Source organism: Oryzias latipes, chromosome 11 (assembly GCF_053564925.1).
Source record: "Oryzias latipes strain Hd-rR chromosome 11, Olatipes_Hd-rR_3.1".
NCBI classification, from domain to species: Eukaryota; Metazoa; Chordata; class Actinopteri; order Beloniformes; family Adrianichthyidae; genus Oryzias; species Oryzias latipes.
Window position 1 is genome coordinate 6,071,569 of NC_136247.1, and position 24,570 is coordinate 6,096,138.

The following is a 24,570-nucleotide window of genomic DNA, read 5'->3' on the forward strand; positions in this document are numbered from 1 at the left end:
ATTATACTTATTAAGTCATTGATATTCAAGATTGAACTAAGAAACTAATTTCTTTTGACAAAATGGCAAATTTATCACAAATTTCAATAGCATTAAGATTAAAACAGTTATTCGACGCACAAGTCTAAATGTGTCAAAAAATACAATAAAAAGGTACAATTGCCTGAAATGAAAACATTTCCTCTATAGAAGTTTTGCATCAGTTTTACGATATGAACAGACCAGTCTGAAATTGTTGGAAAAATCACATTTGTTTGTTTTATTCTTCCTGCTGTTTACATCTGCACCAGTGTTTTGGAAGCAAATTGTTTACATACGGCCAAAAAAAGCTGCTTAGCAAATCATTGAACATTATGTAACATAATCCAACAAATCCCTCCAATATTGTACCTGGAAAAACTCAGTCTTGCCGTTGTTTTCTGCTGTAAGGCATTCTTCCATTTAGCCTCTCTAATCTGGCTACATTCCTTTTGTTTTAGCTTCTTAAAGAGGTAAACACAGAGGTTATTGATTTTCTCCTCGTGCCAAAATCTTTGTCCTGTGTTAAGTAGCACAGTATCTGTTAATGGGGGCACTTGGTGGGTTTTTTTAGAGGTCAATCCAGAGTGGTGGCCTTGAATTTGTGGCTGTGCTTAATGCCCATTTTGCATTCCTTAGCTAAGAATAATCATGTAAGCTGCCATGTATGGTTTGATTAGACCAAAGCTCAAAGTTGAAAAAATTAAATAGAAAAAAAGAACATGAAGCTTGTTGTGAATGCTTTTTCTCAACAATTTTGACCTAAAAAAGAAACATTATTTTTTCCACATCTGAATTATGTTTCTCCTGAAGGTTAGGCCGTGTACTGCCTCATAATTCACAAAGCCCATCCACTTTCCACATCCACTCCACCCTACTCAGTGTCATGTGGGTGCACAGTTTAACCACTTTAAGGTGGGGGCGATGCAGAAGAGGTTTATTTCTCCACATCCTCCTGACATTGAAACCATCTTACTTTTTTTATCTGCAGAATCAGCAGACAACATTTAGCTCTCATGGATGTTGGTCTAACTAGACTGAATCTGCACGCTGCTTCACTCTGTATATTTAAATAATTAAACATATTTTTTATATGTTTAATATGTGTAATAATAATAATAATACTATTATGAGTTTTCATAATGTGTTGTAAATAACTGTATTCACAATATTGAGGAAAATTATAGATTTTAAATGATAAAGAAGAAAAGAAGATGCAGAATTTAAACAAAAATGTCAAAGAATAATGAAAAAGTGAGGGTAAATCCGCTAGAAAAGAAGAAAAATAATCACAGACACGCACACACACAAGAGTAATTTCTTTGGCATAGCTATTGTCCAGATTTTAGAACAACGGTATTTTGGCCCCCCAACTATGTTATGAAATATATTTTATTTATTTATCTTCTCAGTTGTTATTTTCTAGTAAATGCCAGCAGAGGGCGCCCACACAAACATAATGTGGTGACTGAGCTACAATCACATCTCTGTCTTATTCTTACTAACACTCAGAGATGAGTGAAACAACTCTGATCCCCATTGTGTGTTTTAAAGTGGTTTTATGAACTGCTCACCCTGAAAGGACTCCAATCCTTTCTTTCATCTTTCATCGTTCTATTATTAATTGGAGGGCAAAGAGGAGATCCTCTGACAGATTTAGAGTCTGGAAGAAAATAGCTGTTCCCTCATGCAGGCAGTAGGCTGCACCTCCCTCTCATTTGTCATCTGTCAAGCTCGTGTTTTTGCTTTAAAATAATAATAGAGACAATCAAAATAAACCACTTGACAAAAAATGTATCATAATTCCCCTGTGACCTCCTTCCTTTCTTTGGCTTTTTCTCATTCCATCCTTTCTCTTGCTCATCCCCCATTCTTCACCTCTGCCCTCCACGCATTTACTCGATTGCTTCTCTTGTCTTACATCTTCTCCCCCTGTCTCTTTTCTCCTTCTGCCCCTTGACTTTCCTCTCTCCTCCCTTTCTCTCCAGTTCCTCCCTTCCTCCAGATCTCCACTGGATCCTCCACTCTCCAGCCAGACCCATGATGATGTTCACTCTGAAAATCATCCCACTCCATAGCAACGCGCCTCCTCACCACTGTAGTCTCGACCGCCAATGCGGGAGGCGTCTTTGGGAAGTTAGACTACATCGGTGGCCATAACCCACTGCCGTAACTCATTTCCACACTGTGGCTTAAAATGTCCTCAGTTCCCACTCATGACCTTCTATGCCTTCTAGTACTGTTTTTTTTTAATTGTTCTCCTTTAAGCATTTACGTGAAATCGTGTTGGCCTTTTTTCTGTAATTTCACACCACAAAGTCTACAAGCGGGGCAGAGCGTGGGCTGCTTATGAACACAGAGATGGAGAGAGCTGAGAGCAAAAAGCACATGCAGTGATCACGTGCAAATGCATTTAGAAACAGTCAAAGATGCATAGATGTAGGATTGCAGAACTGCATTGAGGCAACGTGGATCTGCTGTCCACTGTAATATGACATCTGTATGAAAGTGCTTACACCAATCAGAAAATGCTCCTTGTCAAAGGACACGAGGATTGACAAGTTTGCTATATTGTATATTTTTTAAAGGATTGGTTTTATATATATATATAAAAAGCTTTTTTTTTCCAACTGAAATCTAATCAGACTGCTTTGAATCTACTTGAGTATTTCAAAGCCAGAGAGAACTGGCAATCCCAGGCTAACTCTGACCCATGAGCTCATGGTTCCTCTGTCAATGGGCTTGGACCCTTTTTGCCAGCTTTCTTTGTCCTTCTCAGTAGAACTCTTCTTATGGTGTCCAGGAAGTAGCTTTGCACGGTGTAAATTACCCTCAAAGAGATGCCAGTTTAACAAAACAGCACAAGTGCGGGTATGTGTTCCTACATGTCAGAGCAGAAGACTGACCTTCCTTGAAATGATGCTGGTGTTACTGATGGGAGAAAAAAAATCATTCAAATGCTGATGAACCGGACAGAAAAATCTGGATTCCTCAGTGAGAGTGTTTTAGTCTCTTTTCAGGTAGAGTCTTGTAGTAATAAAATGGTAAATGTTTTGGTTTTTGAGAAAAATCTATGACAAAAAGTAGTTGTTTCATGATTTATTATGCGTTATTTTTAGTTCAGCGATGATTTTTTTAACTGAAACAAGGAAAGAATGGCTTGTGGTCAAAGATGTCATCACTCTGGAGTTTCAGGATCTTTTCGACATCCTCACGCTTGATGATCAGATGGAAGGTCTCCTCCAGCAGCTTCTGTAATAACCAGAGCAGAAGGACATCATGTGTCAAGTGTTCCTTTCACCCCCCTCCATCCTGCATACATGTATAGGAGATAAAGCGCTTGTGCATTCAGAGATGCTATAAAAGGGAATTTTTGTTGTTTTACACACTATTGCTCAACCTTCCTTCCACATCTCCACCCTGCTTCTCAGAACATTGAGCTCCTCCCTGCAGATGTTTTTTTTTTTTTGGTGAAGTTTGCCAAAACTAGTCAATGTATCCCACCTGTGCTTGCTAACAGTACTTCTCTACTGATGGAGACAAACTTTACTGCTACACCAAGCTGCTCAGAGCTGCAGCTTTGGCTGTTAACTTATCGCTTCATTTATTTTTCTGAGTTGTAAAACTGACTTCCCCTATTTGTGCATCCAGCAGGTGTTGGCCACAAATAGTGATGAAATGGGCAGCGTGGGAGAGGAAGCTGTGGCTTTTCTTTGAGACATTGCCGCCCTGGTTGCCCCACCCTGCTGCAAAATCTCCCCATCTGCTGCTTGGATGCCCCCTTGTCAAATATAGTGAAGGATTATGAAATGTCGAATGACCTGCTTGCTGCTGCGTTTCATTAACAGTTAGACATGTGGTGTGATTTGATTCCCACAGCGTGTAAATGTGGGTTTATGTTTGCAGCTGCTGATGAAAAGCAGAATGCTGGGTTGTAATTATTTCAAAATTATATAGGGATGTGATGTAGATTTGTAAATAATAGTTCAAATTTAGTGCGGAATCATTTTGAGAACTTCCTGCATGATGTAGATGAGAATATCTGTAAAATGCTAAGATAAATAACTGAAAAGCAAATTCAATTTAGAAATGCTTACATGTGTGCCATCAACCTCTTCCAGGTGTACCCGGTGGTGGCGTCGGCGGCGGCAGCAGCAGGCTGCCACATTGGTGCTACTGTCTCTGCCGTGACAGCCTGCACAGCTGCCGAGTGGTGGCTGTATCACAGTCATTGTCTGATGCCCTCTGTGCACTCTGGAACGGAATTAGAAAAGCAAAGGATGAGGGACTGAACAAGAGAAAAGGATCCAATTGTGAAGGAAAGACAGAGGAATACAATAGCAGCAGGGAGAGACAGCCAGAGAGCTCAGAAATAATAAAAAGGGTGACAGCATTAAAGGAGGTTTTGGCCTAGAGCTGCCTTTTGGTGAGATGCATCGCAGAGCCAAGACATACCACCACATGAAGACTAAGAGATATGCATACAGTAGGTATTCACTGTTTGTTCTATTTTACTTTTTAAGCCATTTTTTCTTGGCTCATTCAAATCACCACGCTTCATCCTTCAACCAAACCTTCACAGGTTTTTTTTTTGTTTAGTATCTCTGAATATGTAGGAATGGATGCTACAAAATTGACTTTTATACTAAAAAATTATTTTACAGTTTGGCTTATGGCTTGAGTAATACCGTTTTTTTCTCTAACTTATGGTGTTTTTATTTTGTTTGTCAGGTGTGACCAAAAACAAGACAAAAACAAGTAAAAAAAACACTAAAAATATATTTAATTTGACCAAAGACCAAATTGTTCCAATAATGTCCATCATTTGATTATTTTCTTTGCAGTTGTCTAAACTTGCTGTCCATGGATGAAACAAATGTGAGTCAACATCCACAAGGATGTCTGGGCAGGCTGTAGTTTGTTGGTGTCTTCCATTAAAGATTTGAGGAGGAAACATGCGACACAAACAAACAAAGAAACTTGAACATGTGCTCCTCCAATGAGTCAGAGAGTGCCATGGCAAATTGGATTTTATACGCAATGCCCTCTTTATTGTTTCCCGGGCAACCAGTCACCCTTTCACAACCATCCCGTTCTGCTGTCCTTCTGAAAAAGCAGAGAAACAGGGTGGAGGGGGCTGAGCAGGAATGATGGAAGAGGGAGAAAAATGTTGTGTCATTAAAAAAAAAAGCCTGCCTGAATTAAAGCTGTGGACATGAAACGCTTCCATCTCCTCGTGTTTGACACATTTGTGGGGGGGGTTACATGGTGTTGCAGGAAAAACGTACACAAGTTCTTGAAAGAATCATTTTATCAGGATTTTATCATCTGGCTTCTGATTTTACAGCAACATCCTTTGTTATTTAGGCATTTATATTTGTGATCCTGAGTTTAGAGTATATGAACTGCTTGGACCTTTTTTTTAAAGGTAAAAGGAGCAAAGGTGAGAGTTCACACCTTAAAATTTGGCATCCTGGTTTTGAGCTTGAAAACACCTTTTGTCTCACAAACTACACTAGCTGTCCATTTAGTGGTGGATCGGATCTTTAAAGTCTGAAGGTTTCTTTAACAAAGAGGATTCTCTGTAGCTTGTGGAGTTTTGATCAGTTTGTCCAACAGACCTGCCAGTTTTGACGTGAACCGCTGATTTCAAGTGAGGGGAGATTCCAACCCTCATCATACTTTAGCCACCAAAAGATGACACTACATCCATGCATCTTCTCCACCTTACAACTCCACTGCTATAGGGAGCTGGAGTCAGTGCTCAGCATAAGGTTCCTCCTTATGTCCTAGATGTGGTAATAGCGGGTCTGACAGTGAAAGGCAATTTTGAGAGTCCATATATAGTAGAGTGAAGTCAGATCAAAACTATCTGGGCAGAAAATGGCTTAATTGTTCTGCCAAACGGGCGAGGGACATCCCAGCCTCTATCTGACGTCCACCTTCCAAAAACCTTCAGTAGGATGATTCAAAGAAATTATTTGGTTTGCAGAAACTCATCTTCCAACCAATTCACTACGCAGCCCTGATTTACACCTGTCAAATGTTGCACACAGCTTTTCAAAACAGACATAAACTGACCACAAAGTCAGAACCCATGTTCACAGCTTTGCTGCTCATCCCCCAAACAGGCATTTCTCACGATTGTAGAGCCATTTAAAAGAAAGGGAAAATAGATTTATTGTTCACATTTTATCGTCTAAAAAAGCCTAGAAAAACGTTTGTACATTTGATGAGTCACTGCAGCCACAAGAGAGAGGTGACCTCCAGAAAAAAAATGTTTTATGGCAGTTGCGTACCGTAGTGCTAAGTAAAGCACAATGGCAGTCATTTTGGTGCGTTATGTTGAATAATCTGTTTTTGAAATGATCCTTTCCCCTGTTCTCTGGCCTTACACACACCTTTCACGACACAGAATGAGTCTGGATGCTAACAAATGACCATCTCTATGCAAATAAGCAATGGTCAAGGCCACATCAACAGGCAGCGTACAGATGCTTATTTTCAGGGTCAGTGGAGTGGAAGCGTTGGAGGCAAAAGCCGCCCGTTCATCCCCACGGGATACTCATCATCTGGCTTGGTTCAGACACCAAAGAGTGCTATTGTTTCGCCACATTTTAACAACACTATTGTACCAAGAGGGTCTGATTGTGCTTGCCGCAGTGTCAGAGGAACAAACATGTATTTGTGAGGAGCGTGTTTTTTTGTGGCAACATGGGAGAATGCTCAGTTTTGTTTGATGGAAGTACAAGTGTCTGGGTATGTTTGTATCCCGAAGCATAAAGTTCATTCCAGAGGAAATAAGAACAACAGAAATGGCAAACAGGAGCCTGGAAAGGTAGTTCAGGGTTAGAGGGGGAAAAAGAGCAATATTGAGATTTTATTTGAAAAATAGATGCATTACTGTTGGAGCAAAGCACATAAACGGGTTTCAACAAAAACTTGCTTCGCGCATGACTCATGAGGTATTCAACAGAACATGAGATGGTTATAACAGTGCACAGATGGGAGTGGGATGAAGCTGCATAAGATAGTAGACTTTGCTTTGCATGTGTCATTGTGTTTCTGATTTATCTCCTTAAAGGCTGTTTTCCAAGCACCAGTGTCTCCTCCATTACCATCAACAGACTAGTCTGAAAATGAAAAATAGTCTATTATTTCTTTTCAAAGCTAAACTTGCAAAAGGCATTTATTTTTAAATGCAAGGCAATCTTTGATGCAGTTTTATTCTGCAATACTAATTTCTTGTACTAACTAATTTCAGATTTGTCTGGGATTTCTTGTTGCCACTCAGCATTTGTTTTCCTTTAGTTCCTCCTATCATGTCATCACAATTGCAAATAGAAAGAATGAAGGGATACCTGAGTGTTGTGAGTATTTTAAGTGCAGTGGACTTGGTTTCGACTGCAGTCAAGGATAGATAAATATGCAGACTCAGAAATACTCGTAAAAATGATGTGCCAGTTTTAATAATCACAGTCAATAGAAGAAAGCGTCTTTAAAAATTTATGATTTTTCATACTCAGTCAGGACACAAAACACCTGTTGTTGTTTTTGGTTTGCTGCCTTGTCTAGATTTGCTTCATTGTAAATTGATTCCAATTATTTTCCCCCTTGAGCTCTAGCCTTATATTGAGACAGCAGGTTGAGAGGAAGGAAAAGTGATCATAAACTGTCTTAAGACCAACTTGGTCTTAAGACAAAATTTTGGTTTGAAATTCGTTTGTCTAAAAAGGGTCAGCAAGAGCGTTGACAGGAAGTGGGATTTTGTTAAAACCTAAATCTTCTGTCAATTTCTTTACAGTCCCACTCTGATTATATTTTGATCTATTATAAAAGTGTTCCCAGGTCTTTTAATTATGATTTAAAAACCCGACATAGGACATAGTTTCTGCAGAGTAGAGGTAGTTCATTAGAAATGTGACTCATAGTTGTGGATGGGACTATTGGCACGTAGAAACCCCGTCGCTCCTTCCTCTCCCTGTTGCAGAGCAGAGCAGGGAGCTTGTGGCCCGCTCAGCATATTTTCAACGTAACAAACGGCATTTTTATTAGTCTGCCCCAAACAATTTGAATAAAAAAATACTCCGAAATGAAATTTTAAGTTTCATTTTCTGTATGTCCTCCATCATCGGAAAAATGCCACAAGAACATGTTAAAAAAACCAACAGCCAAATTGAAATATCTTTAAAAAAAACATCTAAGCAAATATGGGCTAAAATGAAAACGTGTCAAGAAATATCTCATCAAACAGGAAAGATAAACAATTTAAAAATACTTGTTCATCAAAACTGTAAATTGTATGTTTTTTTTCTCTAAAATAAAAAGTCATAAGGACAATAAAGCTAATTTAAAGATTTTACAAACCACAAAGTAGCAACAACAAAAAAAATCTATAGTAATGTTATTTATCCTGACATATTTCAAAACATTCTAGTTCCTATGAAGAAATTGCTAAATATCTGCACCACATTTCTTATTTAAAGAGTAAATGACAAACCAGACAAACCAGCAAAATTGTCTTGAAGCCAGCTGCCATGTAAACTGGTATTTCCATTTGAAAGATAACATTTGCCAAATGCTCTCAGCTGTCCCTCTGAATGTCCAAGAGTAAGGGATACCTCTATGGTCCTGACAAGAGATCTCAGCAGCTGCTTAATCATTTAGAATGGAACTTGAAGAAGATATTTATGTATTCAAGATGAAGACTACTAAATTCACAATTCATCAAACATCTGATAATGTGTGTAACGCAGCAGAAAGGATCCATAGAAATAAATGTAAAATTTAGCACAAAAATCACACTTTTTCCTTCAAAGTGAAATAACATGAGTTTCTAGGTTTTAAACACCCTTAAATGCACAGTGGATGTCCTAAATCTCCACTTTTAAGATTTTGATAATAAATATCATATACTGAGCCTGAATAAACTGATTTCTGTGATAATCTCCTACAGACGGGTTTATTGCTGGTAATATTACTTTTGCAGTAACTGATAATAGTTCAGTTCAATTCAATTTTATTTATATAGCCCAATATTAGAACAATAATCATCTCAACAGGGTTTCATACCGGTAATTGTATAGTAAACATAAAATCATAAGGATCATGAAGTCATAAAATTCAATGGGTACTGGTAAATTAGAAACTGAACTAACTAAATCGACTGAACTAAACTTGGCATCCCTGCCCTTAAACCCTCCTTCGCGGAAAGGAAAAACTCCTTAAAAAATGGTTGAAGTTTTTTAAGGATAGTGAGACTTTACGGTGTAGCAGAGTTAGAGATGTCCTCCTCCCTCAGTCTGAAATCCCTTTAGGAATGTAAGGTTGTCCTCAATAGCTGAGTTTTTGAATAACAAATTCTTCCAAATTTGAAAATCCAAAACATATTCTTATGGGATTATGGATGGGTCCTATTGAGGACTTTCCCTTGAGGGCAAAACTCAGCAGGACACCAGCCCAGACTGGAATTCAATTCATTATCTTATATGATAAAGAAATAGAAGAAGAAGAAAAACCTTGGATATTCCAACTAATCTGTGATTGTCAAATATTGATAAATGTCTTTGGTTTTATGCTACACCATTTTTACTGAGAAGTCTTTTTCCAACTTCTACGATATTTGTTTTCTTGAGATTTAAGCTTTTTTCTTTTTTGTGTTTTTGCTTACACTGCAAACACGGAATCTCAAGATGTACGAAAGACCTTCTTTCAAAGACTTTCTTTCAAGAAAAATAATCTTATCAAGAAAGCGTTTCAATAGCAAAACAATCTTAGTTTGAGAAAACATGTCTTAGTGACTAGATAGATTTTTTTTCTCTAAATGACAATTCTTGACCATTTTTCTCACCCCATGGGTAGATTTTTTTGCTTATTTAAAGAAAATCTGTCGGTGGGGTAAGGATTTTTTTAAAACCTATTGAAGGGGCTTGTTAATCTGTGGCCCTTCACCACACATCTTTTCTTTGGTCCCTCTCATTGGGTCGCTGGACAGTCTGCTTGTTTTTACCCAAATGATGAACCGCACCAAAGTTCACTTGTAAACAAAAGGCAGCCTAGAGTTCACCGGCTCAAAAACTCCCGTCGGAGTTCAGGAAAGCTGTAAAACAAATTGTAATTAGGCTCAAACAGTCCAATGTGAAAGGATCCTCAATCTGTTTTATTGAGAAGGTTAGAGTCTGTGGTTCCAGCATGGGACCCTCCATTCTTGAACGTATAGCCCATAGTGTTCACACTGGAAAGTCAGGGAGGGCCTTCTTCTTCTTTTTTAAATGTTGCTTCTGTTTCCTAGTGCACGTCCGCTACCTACAGTTGCTTGGTGTGAAATGTCAAAGTAAGTCTTTGCTCCAGGTTTTTCTATTCTGATATGCCAAAGACTTTGTGACATAGAATTGCAGCCAGGCACAAACTTAGAGTTAAAGTCTAATTACCCGTCTCCCACTGTTCTCCTCATTTGACCCATCTTCTGGGGGAGTGGTGAGCTGCAGACATAGGACTCATTTGGTGGTCAACCCCTGCCTTACCCCCCATCGCTCCTTAATGCTGATTGTCAGTCAAGCAAGGAGGCATTGGATCCCATTTCTAAAGTCTTTAGTATGGATCAGCCCTGGATTTGAACTCATGACATTCAGGGCAGACATTCTTCCACAAGGTCTTTTAGTTCTGTTGCCTGTTTTCCTCTATGATCAATTTTCAAACGGGCTGACACTTCTGTGAATCATAAGGGACGCCATTCATACGTCACTACCAAATCCGAATCCCTGATTGGTCAAAGTTTGACCTGGTTTATCTTCAAACATGCATTCAATGGCTGCGTGTTTTGTATATGGAGCCCAAAAACGGTCACAGAAACTTGTGTAACTTGTGAGAGTTTCGAACGCGGAACCCCGAAATGTGCATTCACACGCGTTTACGTAGACTTTTCACTGGAAGTGGGCGTTTAAGCGCCCGTTGCTGAAGGCAGTGTGAATGTAGCCTTGGAAGTTTTTCAGCGACACTACATGACAAGACATTATCAGCTCTGTTATGACCATTCTAAGTTGTACTGCATATAGGGAACTATATGGCACTGGTAGCCAATGGCAGCTTCTTGTGTCATCAAACATGTCATGTACACACCCAAAAGGAACAGACGTTCACACCGTTTTCCGTGTCCCTGCTGGCTCACGAACAGAAGCCAATTATTCCTGTTAATCAGCAGGCGCTCAAGCTGACTCACTGTAGAGAGCCATATTCCGCATTTGGACACGAATGCACACACCACCGACCCTCCCCGTACTGTAGTCACTCACACACACATGCGCACACTTACTCATACAAGTGCTCTTCGAACAGTTTGCTCTCACTTCAGCTTTGCACAGGATGTTAGGCAATCAGGGTTGTTGCTGAAACCCAGTGAAGGTCGCTGGGGTTACTCTTTCCCATCCACACAGACGCACGCTTCACCTGACGCGAGCACTGCCGTGCGCGACAGCTAGAGCTCAGTCCCAGTTGTCTCCCACTCGTGTGAGGAGCCTGCTGGTGATCGGACTGTCGCCTGGAGCAAGTTGGCCGGACTGGAGTTGATTTACAGCCGAGTCACTCTCTGAGGCACATATTTGTCTGCAAAGGGAGACGTTGGAGAGACGAGAAGAGGAGGAGTAATGGCTATGGCCAACATTGCAGAGGATGACCTGGATGAAATGATGCGCGAGGAAGCGGAGGACGTCTTCTTTGAAGACGGTAGGAATGCCAAGGGTCAGCTGTGGAGTGCTGGAAGTGGGTGAAGCTTTACTGGTGGGCTTGCAGCTGCAGTGGGAGTTCAAGCTGGTCATGTTGGTTGGTTTGCAACTGCGGGTTGAGAATGAGGTTAAGATGGTGTAAAACAAAAAAGAGCAGTTTTAGGTTGACTCAAGGGAATCTCCTCAGCTGTGTGGGTGGGGTTCACTTTCACATGGTTGAATAATATCTAATAATCAAAGATGCTACAAGGAAACAGTTAAAAATGGAGCGTTAGTAATATGTATAATGCCATAAAACACCAATTCTGGTGACCTAGAACCATAAATTCTTCATGCTTTTGTCTCCAGCTCTCTATTGCAGTGTTTGTATTACAGGTTTGTTTTTACACTTTCTCTCTTCTTGGAAAGCAGAGAAGGCTTTTGCAGTGTGGGTGTTCTTGTATAACAGGCAGATGTTTCAAACCAAACATTATGCACCACTTGAGGTTAAACTTTTGTTAGTGTTTCAGGGCCAGCTATGGTCACAACCTGTAATTGAGAGAAAGTAAAAAGTGAGAATATATCATTGTTCTGTTTTTATGTTTTATCTTTATTTTAATTTAGGTTTCGCACTTTATTCGTCAAATAATGCACTTGTCTTTTAATAAACCCCGTTCCCCCCATCCCCAAGGCAACGGTCAGTGTTATGTAGTTAGAGCCTAAATAAAACCCATTCAGCTCTGTAATAATATTAGTATGCTGTTGCTTTGTTTTTTTTTATTTATCTGTTTTTTATGCTAGCAGGTCTGGTTGCACAGGTACAGGTAATGTCAGTGTCCACTGCTCCACAGTGCCCCCTAGTGGTTCCTTTAAACTGACATGTTGCAGCTGCAACAGAATGATTTTAGGAATATTTTACACCATTCTCCTTTTCTGTATGAAAATGAAAGAGAGCTTCAGGAACTCCAACGCCTTTAGTTACGTTTCTTTCTTTTATATAGCTGCTCAAATCTGCATTCCGTCTTAATCTTGCTGCTGCTAAATTTCTCATTTAGTTTTTGGCAATAAAACCTCGGAGGTGCAGAGCTGTCCCTCAAAGTCTTGTGCATTCTCTCCCCTCCTGAGTTTCACCAAAACGTATCCCAGAGGGCGGTGGTTTATTACACTCATTTTGAGCTAATTATACAGATTCTCTTAGGTGTGAATTATTCTTCCAAAAATGTACAAAGCTATTTTCAACATTTGCCACACACGCTCACAAAAGCAGAGCTGGACATGCTTTATGCACATTTGAGATGTGAGCACAGACTAAAATATTGGGGCATTTTTGAGCTCTACTACAGCTCACATGATCTGAATTTGACAGTCAAGAAGGCAGTCCTAGATGTTTAATGTCTTGTGTTTGTTAATGTACCCACTGACCCCATTTTCACAGATATTCTCTGCTGCTAAAAACTCAGCCAGAAGCAAGCAGCCAGATGACTCTCTGCAGCGACACAGCCAATCACAGCTCACTGATTCACGTAGAGGCTGGCCAGCAAGCATCAGTGGGTTTATTCATAGACATGGGTGAATTTTGCAGAATTGAACCACTTGCATGTTCTGTTCTAATTAGCTTGTTGGATTAGTGGTGTAATTTATTCTGTGTTTTGCATTTTATGTTTAACGGTTTGAGTCTTGTTGCGTTTGAATGCAGATTTATCAGCCTTGGCCTACTTGGTTCTGAACGACGACTTTCATCACCATTAGGACTGAACAAAGAAACCATCTTTACAACTTATTCTGGAGTGTTAGGTGATGGATCTGATCTTGTTTATTAAAATGTAAAAAAAAAAGGTCAAAAAGCCCCTTTGGCCACTGTTTCCAGTCAAGTGTCAAACGTTTGACCATCATTTTAAAATTAATTCAAAACTTATATGTAAAACTAATGTCTTGTTCTCATTCCTGCAGATGAAACAACAGTAAATGTTTTTCAAAAAGGCCTTTTTGTTTGCTCCTACAGCGATGTGTGGGAATTAAAAAGAAGAATAAACAAATGAAAACTGTTCACAAGTCCCTAAACCTAGAAATCACAAAGGTCTTAGAGGTCGAGCCTCAAGCCGAGTTTTAAGTCTCTACAGGTGAGGTTTAAATCCAAGACCCCATTTCTGATCAGCAAAACATGGAAATAATCTTGTGTTATGGTGAATATTTCTTTCTGGTGATAAACATTACATCAGAGTTTTGTGGATGCGTGCAAGACTTGAGAAAATTATCTTCTGACTTAATATAATAACGTTTTTTCTTTTTTTTTTAAAATAAATTAAGGATTTATTTTCTTGATTTATTATATCATCCATTTGCATTTCAGTTAATTTGCAACTCAATTTGTCAAAACTTTTAGAAAATAATTAGTCTTGTGAACATCTCTGATTTTGAGAGCATCACTCAGCGTGACTATCTACATTTATGCTCAAAAATCATAAACGTGTTTGTGCAAAGTGTTTGCTCCTTTCACACTCTTGTTTTACCAGATTATCCACTAATGAGGAGCAAGACTTCCTACGGATGACCTCAGCTTGACATTATCATACCATGACTTTTCAGCTCTTTCATTTCTTTCTACTTAATGTTATTAATCAGCACTTTATGATTTTATCCTTAATCTTGAAACCCTTAATAAATGCCCAATGTGAATCAGATCATCAGAAGCTCCAGGTTTCTACTTGAAACAGCTACTCAAAGCACACACTTCCATATGTGTAGATGTTTTTTTTCTATTTGCTGTTCTTTCAAGTAGTTCTGTGCTGAGGTCTCTCTGCCACTATAGAGCTAATAAAGCAATTAGGAGACGTGACAAGAATAGCCTCAATGGCACTGACCTAGCTGCTGACTGAGAGCTATTTCCTTTCAGTACTAAATTGTCTGAAACAAAAAGTTGTAAAATGGATGGTGGGTTACTTTTCACACTTCTACTGCTGTGTTGAGTTTAGTTAAGTCTTAAGGGGTTACCTCATTTTTCTGGCCCTCACAGAGCTAGACACAGCATTTTCTCACCTTGCCTTTTTCTTTTTTTTTTGTTCACACCTACTTTGACTTCAATACAGATTACATAACCAACCAAGAGGCTCCAAGGATGTCTTGTGACATTTTATCGTTTAAATATAAAAAGGGTTTGAGCTGAACTCCAGTTCTTTCTTTGAAGAACTTAGGATCTGACAAGTTATATCAGTGTTTGCAACATCAAAAACAGAACACATACCAGAGATTATTTATGATCATGTGCAGAATTTGTGCTTTTACTGAGAAAAACCAGAGGAAGAACAGTCTGAAGATGGGCAAAAAAATTATTTCATTTCTTTGAAGGAAAACCAACAATAATTCAAGTTAAGCCAAAAATTGTTCCTTTCAAGACCCACACCAATGAAAGTGCTGTTTTTAACATGTTCTTGAAGCATTTTTCTCATGATGGAGGACAAGTATAGTATAAATTGCATTTCTGAGTATTATTATTATTATTATTTGTTTAAATCATTGTGAATCAGGAGCAGACAAAAAATGCAGTTGGATGAAGCTTGTAAATGTAACTCAGAACCTACAACTGTGGGCCACAAGCCCCCTGCTCCCTGCTTCATTCTGATGCATCCACTTGTAGATAAATAGATCCATGTACGTCTTCGTTTTTCTCGTCCAATCTGGGATCTGGCTCAGAACCGTACGGCTGGATAGCTCCAATGTTGCTCTCCATTGTTGTTGCACCGGTAATGTTATGTTGTGAGGGTGTGAGGAGCTATAAGCTAGCAGGACAGCATGTAAATGAAGGGATGATGGGAGAGATGAGGGCAAGCACCTCATTTCCCTGCAAAGGGAAATTCTCATGAACTACTTGCGCTCTGCAGAAACCATGTCCTAAAAAATGACACAGATGTTTTAAAATTGTGTCTATAAATGGCATAAATATAATTAAAAGATCAAAACCAAAAGAGGGTTGGAGTGGTTCTTTAAGATAAATGTTCTAATTTTGCAAGGTTTTTGTGACAAATTGCCACATCTACTTGTTACAATGCATGAAACAATTTACAGCATTTTCAGACAGCACTGTCTTTATTTTTGAAGAACTCTGGATTTAAAAGAAGTTATTTTTATGAATGGAGCCATAAGAAAAACAATTGCACTCACCTCTCTGTGAACCCCAACCTTTCATGAACAGCTCGACTGTAAGCTGAAAGGAACCAATTAGGTGCTTTTGCATGGGCCTTCACAGACACAGCTGGGCTTTATTCCCTTTACATCACAGCTTTGCCACACACATGCACAATCAACCTTTTGACACACGTTTCGCAAAGTTCAGTGATTGTATAAAAAAGATCAAGTACACAAGAGCTTCAGTGAGGCCAAATTGATCACACTTACTTCTATAACTCTTAAATCCTCACTGGAGTGGCTGACTCGGTTTAAAATTGTTTGCAAAAGCTCTTGAGTGGGGTGTCCCACAGGATAGCAGCAGCATTGGGGCTTCAATGAAAGTAAAAAATATAGCTAAGTAAGACGGCGCCAGAGTTGAACCGGCAGGTTGATGTTTGATGTTAAAATAAACCATGTGTTTGAATAATTGGGTCAGATCAGAAATACACAGAGCTGCTTTCAGCTGTGAGTGGTTATTAGAAACACTTCTAGACTTTCAAGATGCATCAAGACTGCATAAGTTACACCTGAAATTCTGAGAGTCACAATGGAAAAACTCCCATTGCTTTTGATTTGAATGCTTTCTGCTGCACCTCTCCTTCTGTTTCTAATACAGTTTGTCCTGGGCCTTCTGGAGAAGCTTATCTGCTTTCATGCGGGAATGCCTTCTGTTCTTCCCATTCCTTGTGCAATAGGATGTGTTACCATTCCTCCAGGGGCCATTAGTTTAAGATAAAACCACTCATTGTTGAGCTCAATAGCTATTATTTGCTTATCTTTTCTTGGAGTTGTCTGTGATAAAGAACATGGGGTGTGTTTACTGGCGCCATCAAATCACGACAGTCCGACTTACTTTTTGTAATTAGACTGGATTGCCAAGATATGTAACACCTTAGGTTTGGTTTACTTCTACAGTGTACTGTTGAACATGGGCTTCTGAGCTGTCACTTTCTGAGGTCCACTGGCTTCACTTACTTTAAGTTTTGAACCAGCTTCAAATCAGAGGTGAAAGTGCTTCATCTCAAATCTGCTTCTTAAACCAGATTTTTCTAAATCCCTGACACGAGTTTGTAGACACTAGATTTGTTTACGTATTTTTGAAGACCCCTCATCTTTGCTGTGATGGCTTTACATTTGCCCTCAGCTATAGAATGGTTGGTCTTTCTACAGGAGTGAACCATGGCACAGTTCCCCAGACAAGCAAATAGTAAATTTGTCCTGTAAGAGTGAAACAAGACAGAGCTATTTTTAATTCAATTGCATAATAACACTTTGTCAACACTGACTCTTGCCTTACATACAGGCAAAAAATGGGCTATGGACAGTCTGGCCGGCAACAAAAACGTTCACCTAGAAGAAATAAAGGGATCCATTTATAGTTGAAGCTGCGTATCAGGACTTGAGATAAACAGACCGTGAATATAAATAGCTGTGTGCTGCTCTCAAATCTCTGTTGTGTTTTTGTCATGGTTCAGTACAGAGGGTGTGCTGAGAGTAAAACCACAGTTTCCTGAGGTGTTCCATGTTCTGATGTTCATTTGAGGTTGTAGAAACCAGATTGTTTCCATCCATGTAAACTCATAAGCTGATTTTTCCAGCACCCGGGTTTAAAAAAACAAAACAGGTTACTAAAGGGGATGTAAATGCATATGATGCTTCTTGAAGTAATTGACATGACAGTAAATTTAATGTGAATTTTTCACATATTTGTCTTGGTTAACCATTAAGACCTAAGAGACTTTAATGTGTGTAGGAACATGTGTTCTGAAAGCGGTAGTTTGCACAGTGGCATAAACCAATGCCTATGAGTAACCCAAATGCAATTTCACCTTTGCTTTCCAAAGCCCTAGCTTTTCACTTTACCTCAAGGCAGAAGTGCAAACCTGAAACAACTTCTGATATTTAAAAAAATAAACAGAAATCAGAACTTGACACAGTACCTGTGCAACAAGACTACTCCACTGAAAATGATGTTTTTGGTGTTTTTAACATGTTTTTGAGCCATTTTTCTGATGGTGGAAGACAAAAATGCAAAGTTCAGTTCCGCCCCCAACTCAGAGGTGAATTTTTTTAATGAATTACTGATGCTCTGCAGGTTTTGTTCATTTTGTCCAAAAATTGCATAATCATAATTAAAATATCACTGGGAATGCCTTTAAAGCAGCTTAAAAGATGATCAGAGTTGGTCTTTAAGGACCAAAGGCAGTGAATTCCCACAGTTTGAGAATTTCAGTTGTAACAAGTGGCAGCACTTCTGTCAGTTCAGTCATCTTCTTAGAAGATTTTGAAGAAAAGCTTTTGTTTATTGGGAATTTGTCTTCAAAGTTCACATAAAAAATTTAATCTACAACTACAAAAATGTCTTTCATCATGATTTACCTGCTCATCAGAGGACTTTCATCACAACAAAGGGGAAATCCTTTTCACATCTACACTACAAGTGCTCAGCTCTTGACCAGAGGGCGTAAGAGATCGAGAGATCTTGGATCACACGCGTACCACACGAGGCAGCAGGCTGATGCACAGAGCTCCAGGAGGAGACTGAAAGACGAGAAGCCAGGTTGGATTTCACAAATCCATTTCTCTCTTGGGCTCTTGTCTGAACTTGCCCTGTGCAGCAAATGAAACAGAATCTGAGCACACGAGGTGCCTATCTAAGCACAGGATCAGTCTTGCTCCACAAAAGCAACAACAACCTACAGCTGAATGTCTTACCCTTAACTCTTTCAAAATCCTTTTGCATGTACTTGCTCCCGAATTGAGGCAAACTCATTTTTTGGCAAACTTAATTACTATCATACAGGACAAAGTATTCTAATTTTGTATATTACTCTCTCTTTAAATTTGACTTATATAGACATTTTAAGACTTTTTTTAAAATAAAAATATAATAATTGCTCGCTTTGTTGCAGATGAAAGAGTCAATTGTTAGGTCAGCGATTTTTACTGTTTGCTAGATCTGTATGTTTTTGTGACTCAAGTTAAGCAGTTTTTATGTCAGTTTTTCTGTAAAATGCACATCTTGTGCCAGAAAGTATGAGGCAATACAGATATCAACAGGAAAGTGATCTGAACCCGCCTCATTTGCAAGACCTGCTCTACTGCTACTGATCGGGATAACCTTACCAACTTATCTGACAGCGCACACACACTCACCTCCACTGTATGACCACAGATGTTACTTACAGAATAAGGACAAAAACGCAAATGCATATCTAGTTTGCACGTCAGTGATCGCTCTTTGCATGGGGAAAGCTGTGACCCGAGGGAGACCACTGTAGCTGGCTCATTGCTGCCCCACATCTCTGTCTGCCTGCTTCTGACAGTTGGCTCCACTGACCTACTTCAGCCAAAAGACTTCAGCAATCATCACGGGCTGCAGCTTCCTCTAAAAGTAAGGAGAAAGGATGCAAGGAGGAACTAAAAGAAAAACACCATCTTTTGTGAAACCCTAACAATTCACTTAGCCACCTGGGACAAAATCAGAATTCTGTCTGAGAAGAATTCATATTCACGCATGAACTTCTCTCAGTTAGTTGATCACAGATGTATGCTATATGTAGTTTACCTATAAATTCAGTTTTGTCGCCCTGCTAAGATTTTCAGTGCAGTTCCCTGGAGGATACCATGGCAGTGTGCTGTGGCACAGCATGTGAGGTTTACACCCAGTGGTTTGGATCCTCTTCACAGCGAGGTAAACCTGTGCCGAGCATGAACCGTGACAGACCACCCAGGTCTCTTCAGGGAGAAATAACATGATAGAAAGTTTAGACCCCCCCCTCCCAACAGCTGGTTCCACTTGTAAAGAAAATAGAAATTTTTAATTGAACAAAACAAGGAGCCTGTTGAGTTGTGCTGCTTGTAACACAATGCTTTTCTAATTCAGTTTGTGTTGTGCTTTGAGAAGAATTTACAAAACCACTAAATTCTAAAGGAACCTGGATACCCTGCTGTAAAGTTGTGGAAGTTGTTTCCACTTGCTTGGAGTCAATGACAGCCCCCCAAAAAGGTTTTTTCTCTATCACTGTCAGGACAAGATTTCTTGATCAGAAGTACAAAGATTTCTAAAGAAGAGTTTATGAGATCTTCATCAGCTCTTTGTGGAGCTTTTAGCTTTTCTATTTCTTTGCTCTTTGGTTTCCTTTTAAGAGGCTCATCCAGCCGCATGATTGTTTTAAATTTGAGATGTGTTCTGCCATTGATAGTCTCACCAAAAGAGGATTGCATCCCCCACAGTTTTGTCCATAACACACTGTATATGGGATTTTGGCACGGGAGGAGATGGGTTTCTGTACCGGAAATGGAGATGGAGCTAAAGCTCATAAAAGCCGTGGGAAGTACATGAGATTTGGACTGAATTCTTTGAGGCACTGGATGTGATTGGGCTTTATGGATCAACAAGTCTGAGCAACATCGTTTGGAGAGAAGGACATGGTCTCTGTTTCGGTAAATTCTAGATCAGGGGTCTCCAAACCCAGGGCTCGAGGGCCAGTGTCCTACATGTTTTCCAACCAACCTGCCATTGAAGTTCCTTATTGGCTAAACACACCTGATGCAGGTAATCAGCAGGACAGGGATCCTGGAAAACCAGCAGGACACCGGCCCTCGAGGCATGGATTTGGGGACCCCTTCTCTAGGTGGACATACTAGGATCTTCTTTACAAGCAGGGCCGAGAACAGAACATCAGTAGGTTCTTTGGTAGTATAGCAAATGTTGCACCATTCTGTTAAAAACAACAGCTTACACAAACTTTTCTTTTTAAGTGTAAAGTGGTAGATTAAAAAAAGCATTCAACTGGACTTGGTTAACCTTTTATTATTGAAGAATTTGCCAAAGATGTCTAAAGATATTATTTCCTTTGAATGTGGGTGAAATAGGGCCACAAAAGTAAAAGATGTCCAACAAGCCATCCACAGGCGACCTGGTGAACTGCATCTGGCTCCGTGACCTTGGTCTCAGCCAAACAATCAGTCGACCTACACACCATTGGAAACCCGATGCAGAAACGCACACGTTCCTTTCAGTACTGATAACCCTTTTGCCATTCTGTTAAACAGATTTTTCAAAACAGTTTTCTTCGATAAGATCACAATCAGAGTTGCAGGCAAAGTATAAAGACGAGAAGTTTAAACAAAAAAGGAAATGGAAAATAACCAAGTGCCAGAAAGCAGTTTAAGCAATTTAAGTATTATTAATTGAAGGACTTAGTATAACTCCAGAAGCAAAAAAATAAAATTAGAAATGAAAAATACATTTTGCTACTTCTCATTGTTGTTATTAATCCCCCCATTCAGTCCTCATTTGGGTCATGGAGAGATACTGTCCCACCCAATGTTGGGCGAAGGCGGGCTACACCCTGGATGGATGGCTGGCCATTCCAGGGGCACACAATCACACACCTAGGGGCAATTTAGACCAAATGACCTGTGATCCATATCTTGAGCTGTGAGAGGAAGCCGGAGTGCCTGGAGAAAACACACGCATGCAGAAGGAAAACAAGCAAACTTAATGTAGTTGATGTTATGAGTGGTGTCAGAGTGAGTTTAATGAGACAAACTGCCAGGAAAAGGGATTTGTTTGTTTTTTTCTCCGAAAATGTACGTAACTATTTATAAAGGAATAGGCCACTATATTCTTTCAACACATTTAGAATAAAGATATTCTTTCTTGTCAGTACAATAATGTTAATTTATCGACCAATTTTTGTGATAACTGTGTTGTGTTTCAGTGAACCGCAGAGAAGCTAAACTGCAGATTATCCGGACAGTCACTTTCAATCGACCGTCTTGTTAACTAACAACTTCTAGCTTTAGATCTGTGGACATCTGTGGTCCTGTGTGTTGGTGTGCCTGATGTTTCCTTCGCAGTGCTCATGTGAAAATATAGTTGCTGGTTAGGGGTTGCTTATAAAAACCGTAATTAGAGGCCAAGTTTTCCAACAGCTGAGGAGTGAGGAAGACAAGGGGGTGTGAACTGAAGTGTATTAGCTTTAAGTTAAGGAGTCAAGCATGTTCCACTCCTTGTTTAATTTTTGAAAACCGTGTTACTAAGCACTTTATTTTTTCACTGTTTTCACTTGTGCCTTTGTTTTTTAGCTCACATGTTAAGGAGCCCGAGTCCACATCTGATTTATGTGTTTTCTGAACACATTGATTTTCTTTCAATGCGAGGAGAAAAGCATTTTTTGTACCATTTCAAACTACATCACAAAGAGAAATGAGGGGAACTGTTCTGGCAACGGTCTTTTTATGATGTTTAGAACATAAAGTAACAAAAAAATTCAATGTTTTCTTTTAAATACTTTTGGTCTCCTCAAATATTCATTGTTAACCTAAATGCTATACCAGGCATTTGACATGCATTCAAAAACATGCTAAACGCGTGTCCTTCAACACAAATATAGCCCATGGTGTTTACATTAGACAAGCAGGGAGGGGCTTCTGATTATTATTTGTTTGCTGATGTTTACTTGCGCATGTCTGCCGACTACCTTCGGAAGAGGCTTGGAGCGAAATGCTGAAGTGGAGCACATCCCATAAATTTTGCTCCAGACTTTTTCCTTCACAGCTCTAGTCTGATTTATGAAATACTTGTGATATAATTCTAGCGGAGCACAAACTGCATTTTTTAATTTGTCCTTTAAGACCAATTTTCTAACCGTTGGACCTACCACAAATGAAAAGGAACGCCATCCATACGTCACTACCAAATCTGAGTCTCTGATTGGTCAAAGTTCAACGGGAACCTAAACACGGTTGTAGAAACTTAGGAAGCCACATATGAACGGGAGAGTTTTGAACACGGAAGCCCGAAACACAGGTTTATGTGCGTTTACATAGACTTTTCATTGGAAGTTGCAGCTTGAATGCGCATTGCCGAGGGCGGTGTGGACATGGTTTTACTCTTAATTCTTTGGTAACACCTAATGGGTGAAAATAGTTTTTCTCTATGAAAAAATATCTTTTATTTTGTAAATTGGGATACTAAACATGTTTTTCTGTCAGATCACAATTGTTCCTGCTGTGCTGCAATTAAACATAATTTACTTACTTTGATTAGACAGCAACAAGAAAAAAACACAACTGTTTATGGTGGAAAATGTATTTAATTGTTGGCACCAATGTTTATTTACTCCAGAAATCAAGTTGATGTTCAGTCAATTCAGTGACCAGATTAAAATCTCCAAACTGTCCCTGCATGATTAATCATATCAAAGATTCATTTATAAATCCCTTCCTCTGATGATGCAGCACTGATGAATTGAAGAGGACAAGACATTTTCAGACCCCCTGAATTGGATTTGTATGGATTCAGCAGAAAAACACATCCACTTATGGGGGGGCAATTATGCTGGCAGGAGCACTCAAAGATGAGCCACGCTTCATATGTCCACCAACATGTTTTTTTCCCCCTCTCAGCCTCAAGTGACAGCACCTGTAATTCATGCTGTTCACGGTTTCTAAAAAGGGATCTGTTGGTCTCTTGTCGTTCCCTTCCACATAATTCAATTTATCTTCTGCTTGATTTCTAGGGAGAGGAACTTAAAGGGAAAAAAAACACCTGAGGCCAAAAGATTGGAGTGATAAACAGAAAGAATTCCTTGTTGTGAGGATGCATAATTACAGATAATCTGAGCAAGCAAGAAATGATTTATATCAGAATAAAGAGGGTAACGAACTACTTTATTTAATAAAAAAAGTAATTTTAACTCTTTAAATGTTTTTTTTAACTTAAAATAGGTTGTTTGAGATAAAATGTCCTAAAAAGGACTAAGATAAGTTTTGTTTTGAATGAAAATGAAACAATTCAAAACGTTGTTTTCTCTGACATGGTTTCTGCAGAGTGCCAGGAGTTTATTAGAAATTCGCCTCTGAGTTGTGGGCGAGACCGTTGGCCCTGAGGAACTCCGCCCCCACTATACCTCACTGTTGCTGTTGTCGGAGCAGGGAGCTTGTAGCCCACCCAGCTAATTTTCTGTATCATAAATACAATATTTTTCAAACTATTTTTTTTTTTGGCCAACTGATTCACAACAATTTGAAATGAAGAAATATTCAGAAATGTAATTTGAAGATGAATTTTCTTAATATTCATCCTTCATTGTCTGAAAAATGCCACAAGAACATGTCAAAAACAACAAAAACACAAATTTCATTGGAATGTGTCATTAAAGATTACCTCAATTAAAGGAACAAAGAAATTAGTATTGATGTGATGCAGTAAAACAAGTCTAAAATGACATCAACAACAAGTCAAAGAATGTTTTTAGGTAAATTACATGAAATATTTCACTATATGTGACAAATTTTATTCTGAATAAAACTGACAAATATATATATATATATATACATACATACATACATACATACATACATACATACATACATACATACATACATACAAATATTAACACTTTTAATGACTTTTTTTATTTTATTTCTGCTGATAAATGTGTACCATGTTTTAAAGAAAATCTATGTGGGTTTTATAAAAAATAAAAAATAAATAAATAAAGAAGAAAAACACACATTTTATTCTGATAAGACATTGAGAAGGTCGAGTTTTTGCTGCCCTTAGCCCAAAATCTCCAACTACATTTTAGGTGCATTTAAAAAATCTTTTATGAAAGGAAACCAATAAAGATGATCTTACCCATCAAATCAGATCAAATTATGATTTTTTTGGTGT

General features: G+C 38.9%; 1 protein-coding gene and 1 long non-coding RNA gene across 5 annotated transcripts in view; one reads left to right on the plus strand and one right to left on the minus strand.

Moving 5' to 3' along the window:
* Window positions 1-3,102: 3,102 nt before the first annotated feature.
* LOC105355140 (uncharacterized) lies at window positions 3,103-11,468 on the minus strand. Its single transcript, XR_909626.3, has 3 exons — window positions 11,330-11,468; window positions 4,116-4,272; window positions 3,103-3,270 (listed from the first exon to the last, which is right to left on the minus strand). It is a non-coding gene; the product is annotated as an uncharacterized LOC105355140 (long non-coding RNA).
* Window positions 4,346-24,570, plus strand: part of ripor2 (RHO family interacting cell polarization regulator 2) — a 61,209-nt gene continuing 40,984 nt past the window's right edge. For 2 of the 4 annotated variants that reach the window (XM_004074377.5, XM_011481282.4), the window contains exon 1: window positions 11,534-11,739. In XM_004074377.5, the coding sequence (XP_004074425.1) occupies window positions 11,661-11,739 (79 nt within the window). In that variant the 5' untranslated portion in view covers window positions 11,534-11,660. Of the gene's footprint in view, window positions 4,509-11,533; window positions 11,740-24,570 lie in introns of those variants that run through there. The other 2 variants (XM_020707345.3, XM_078954587.1) reach the window with 2 other exon arrangements.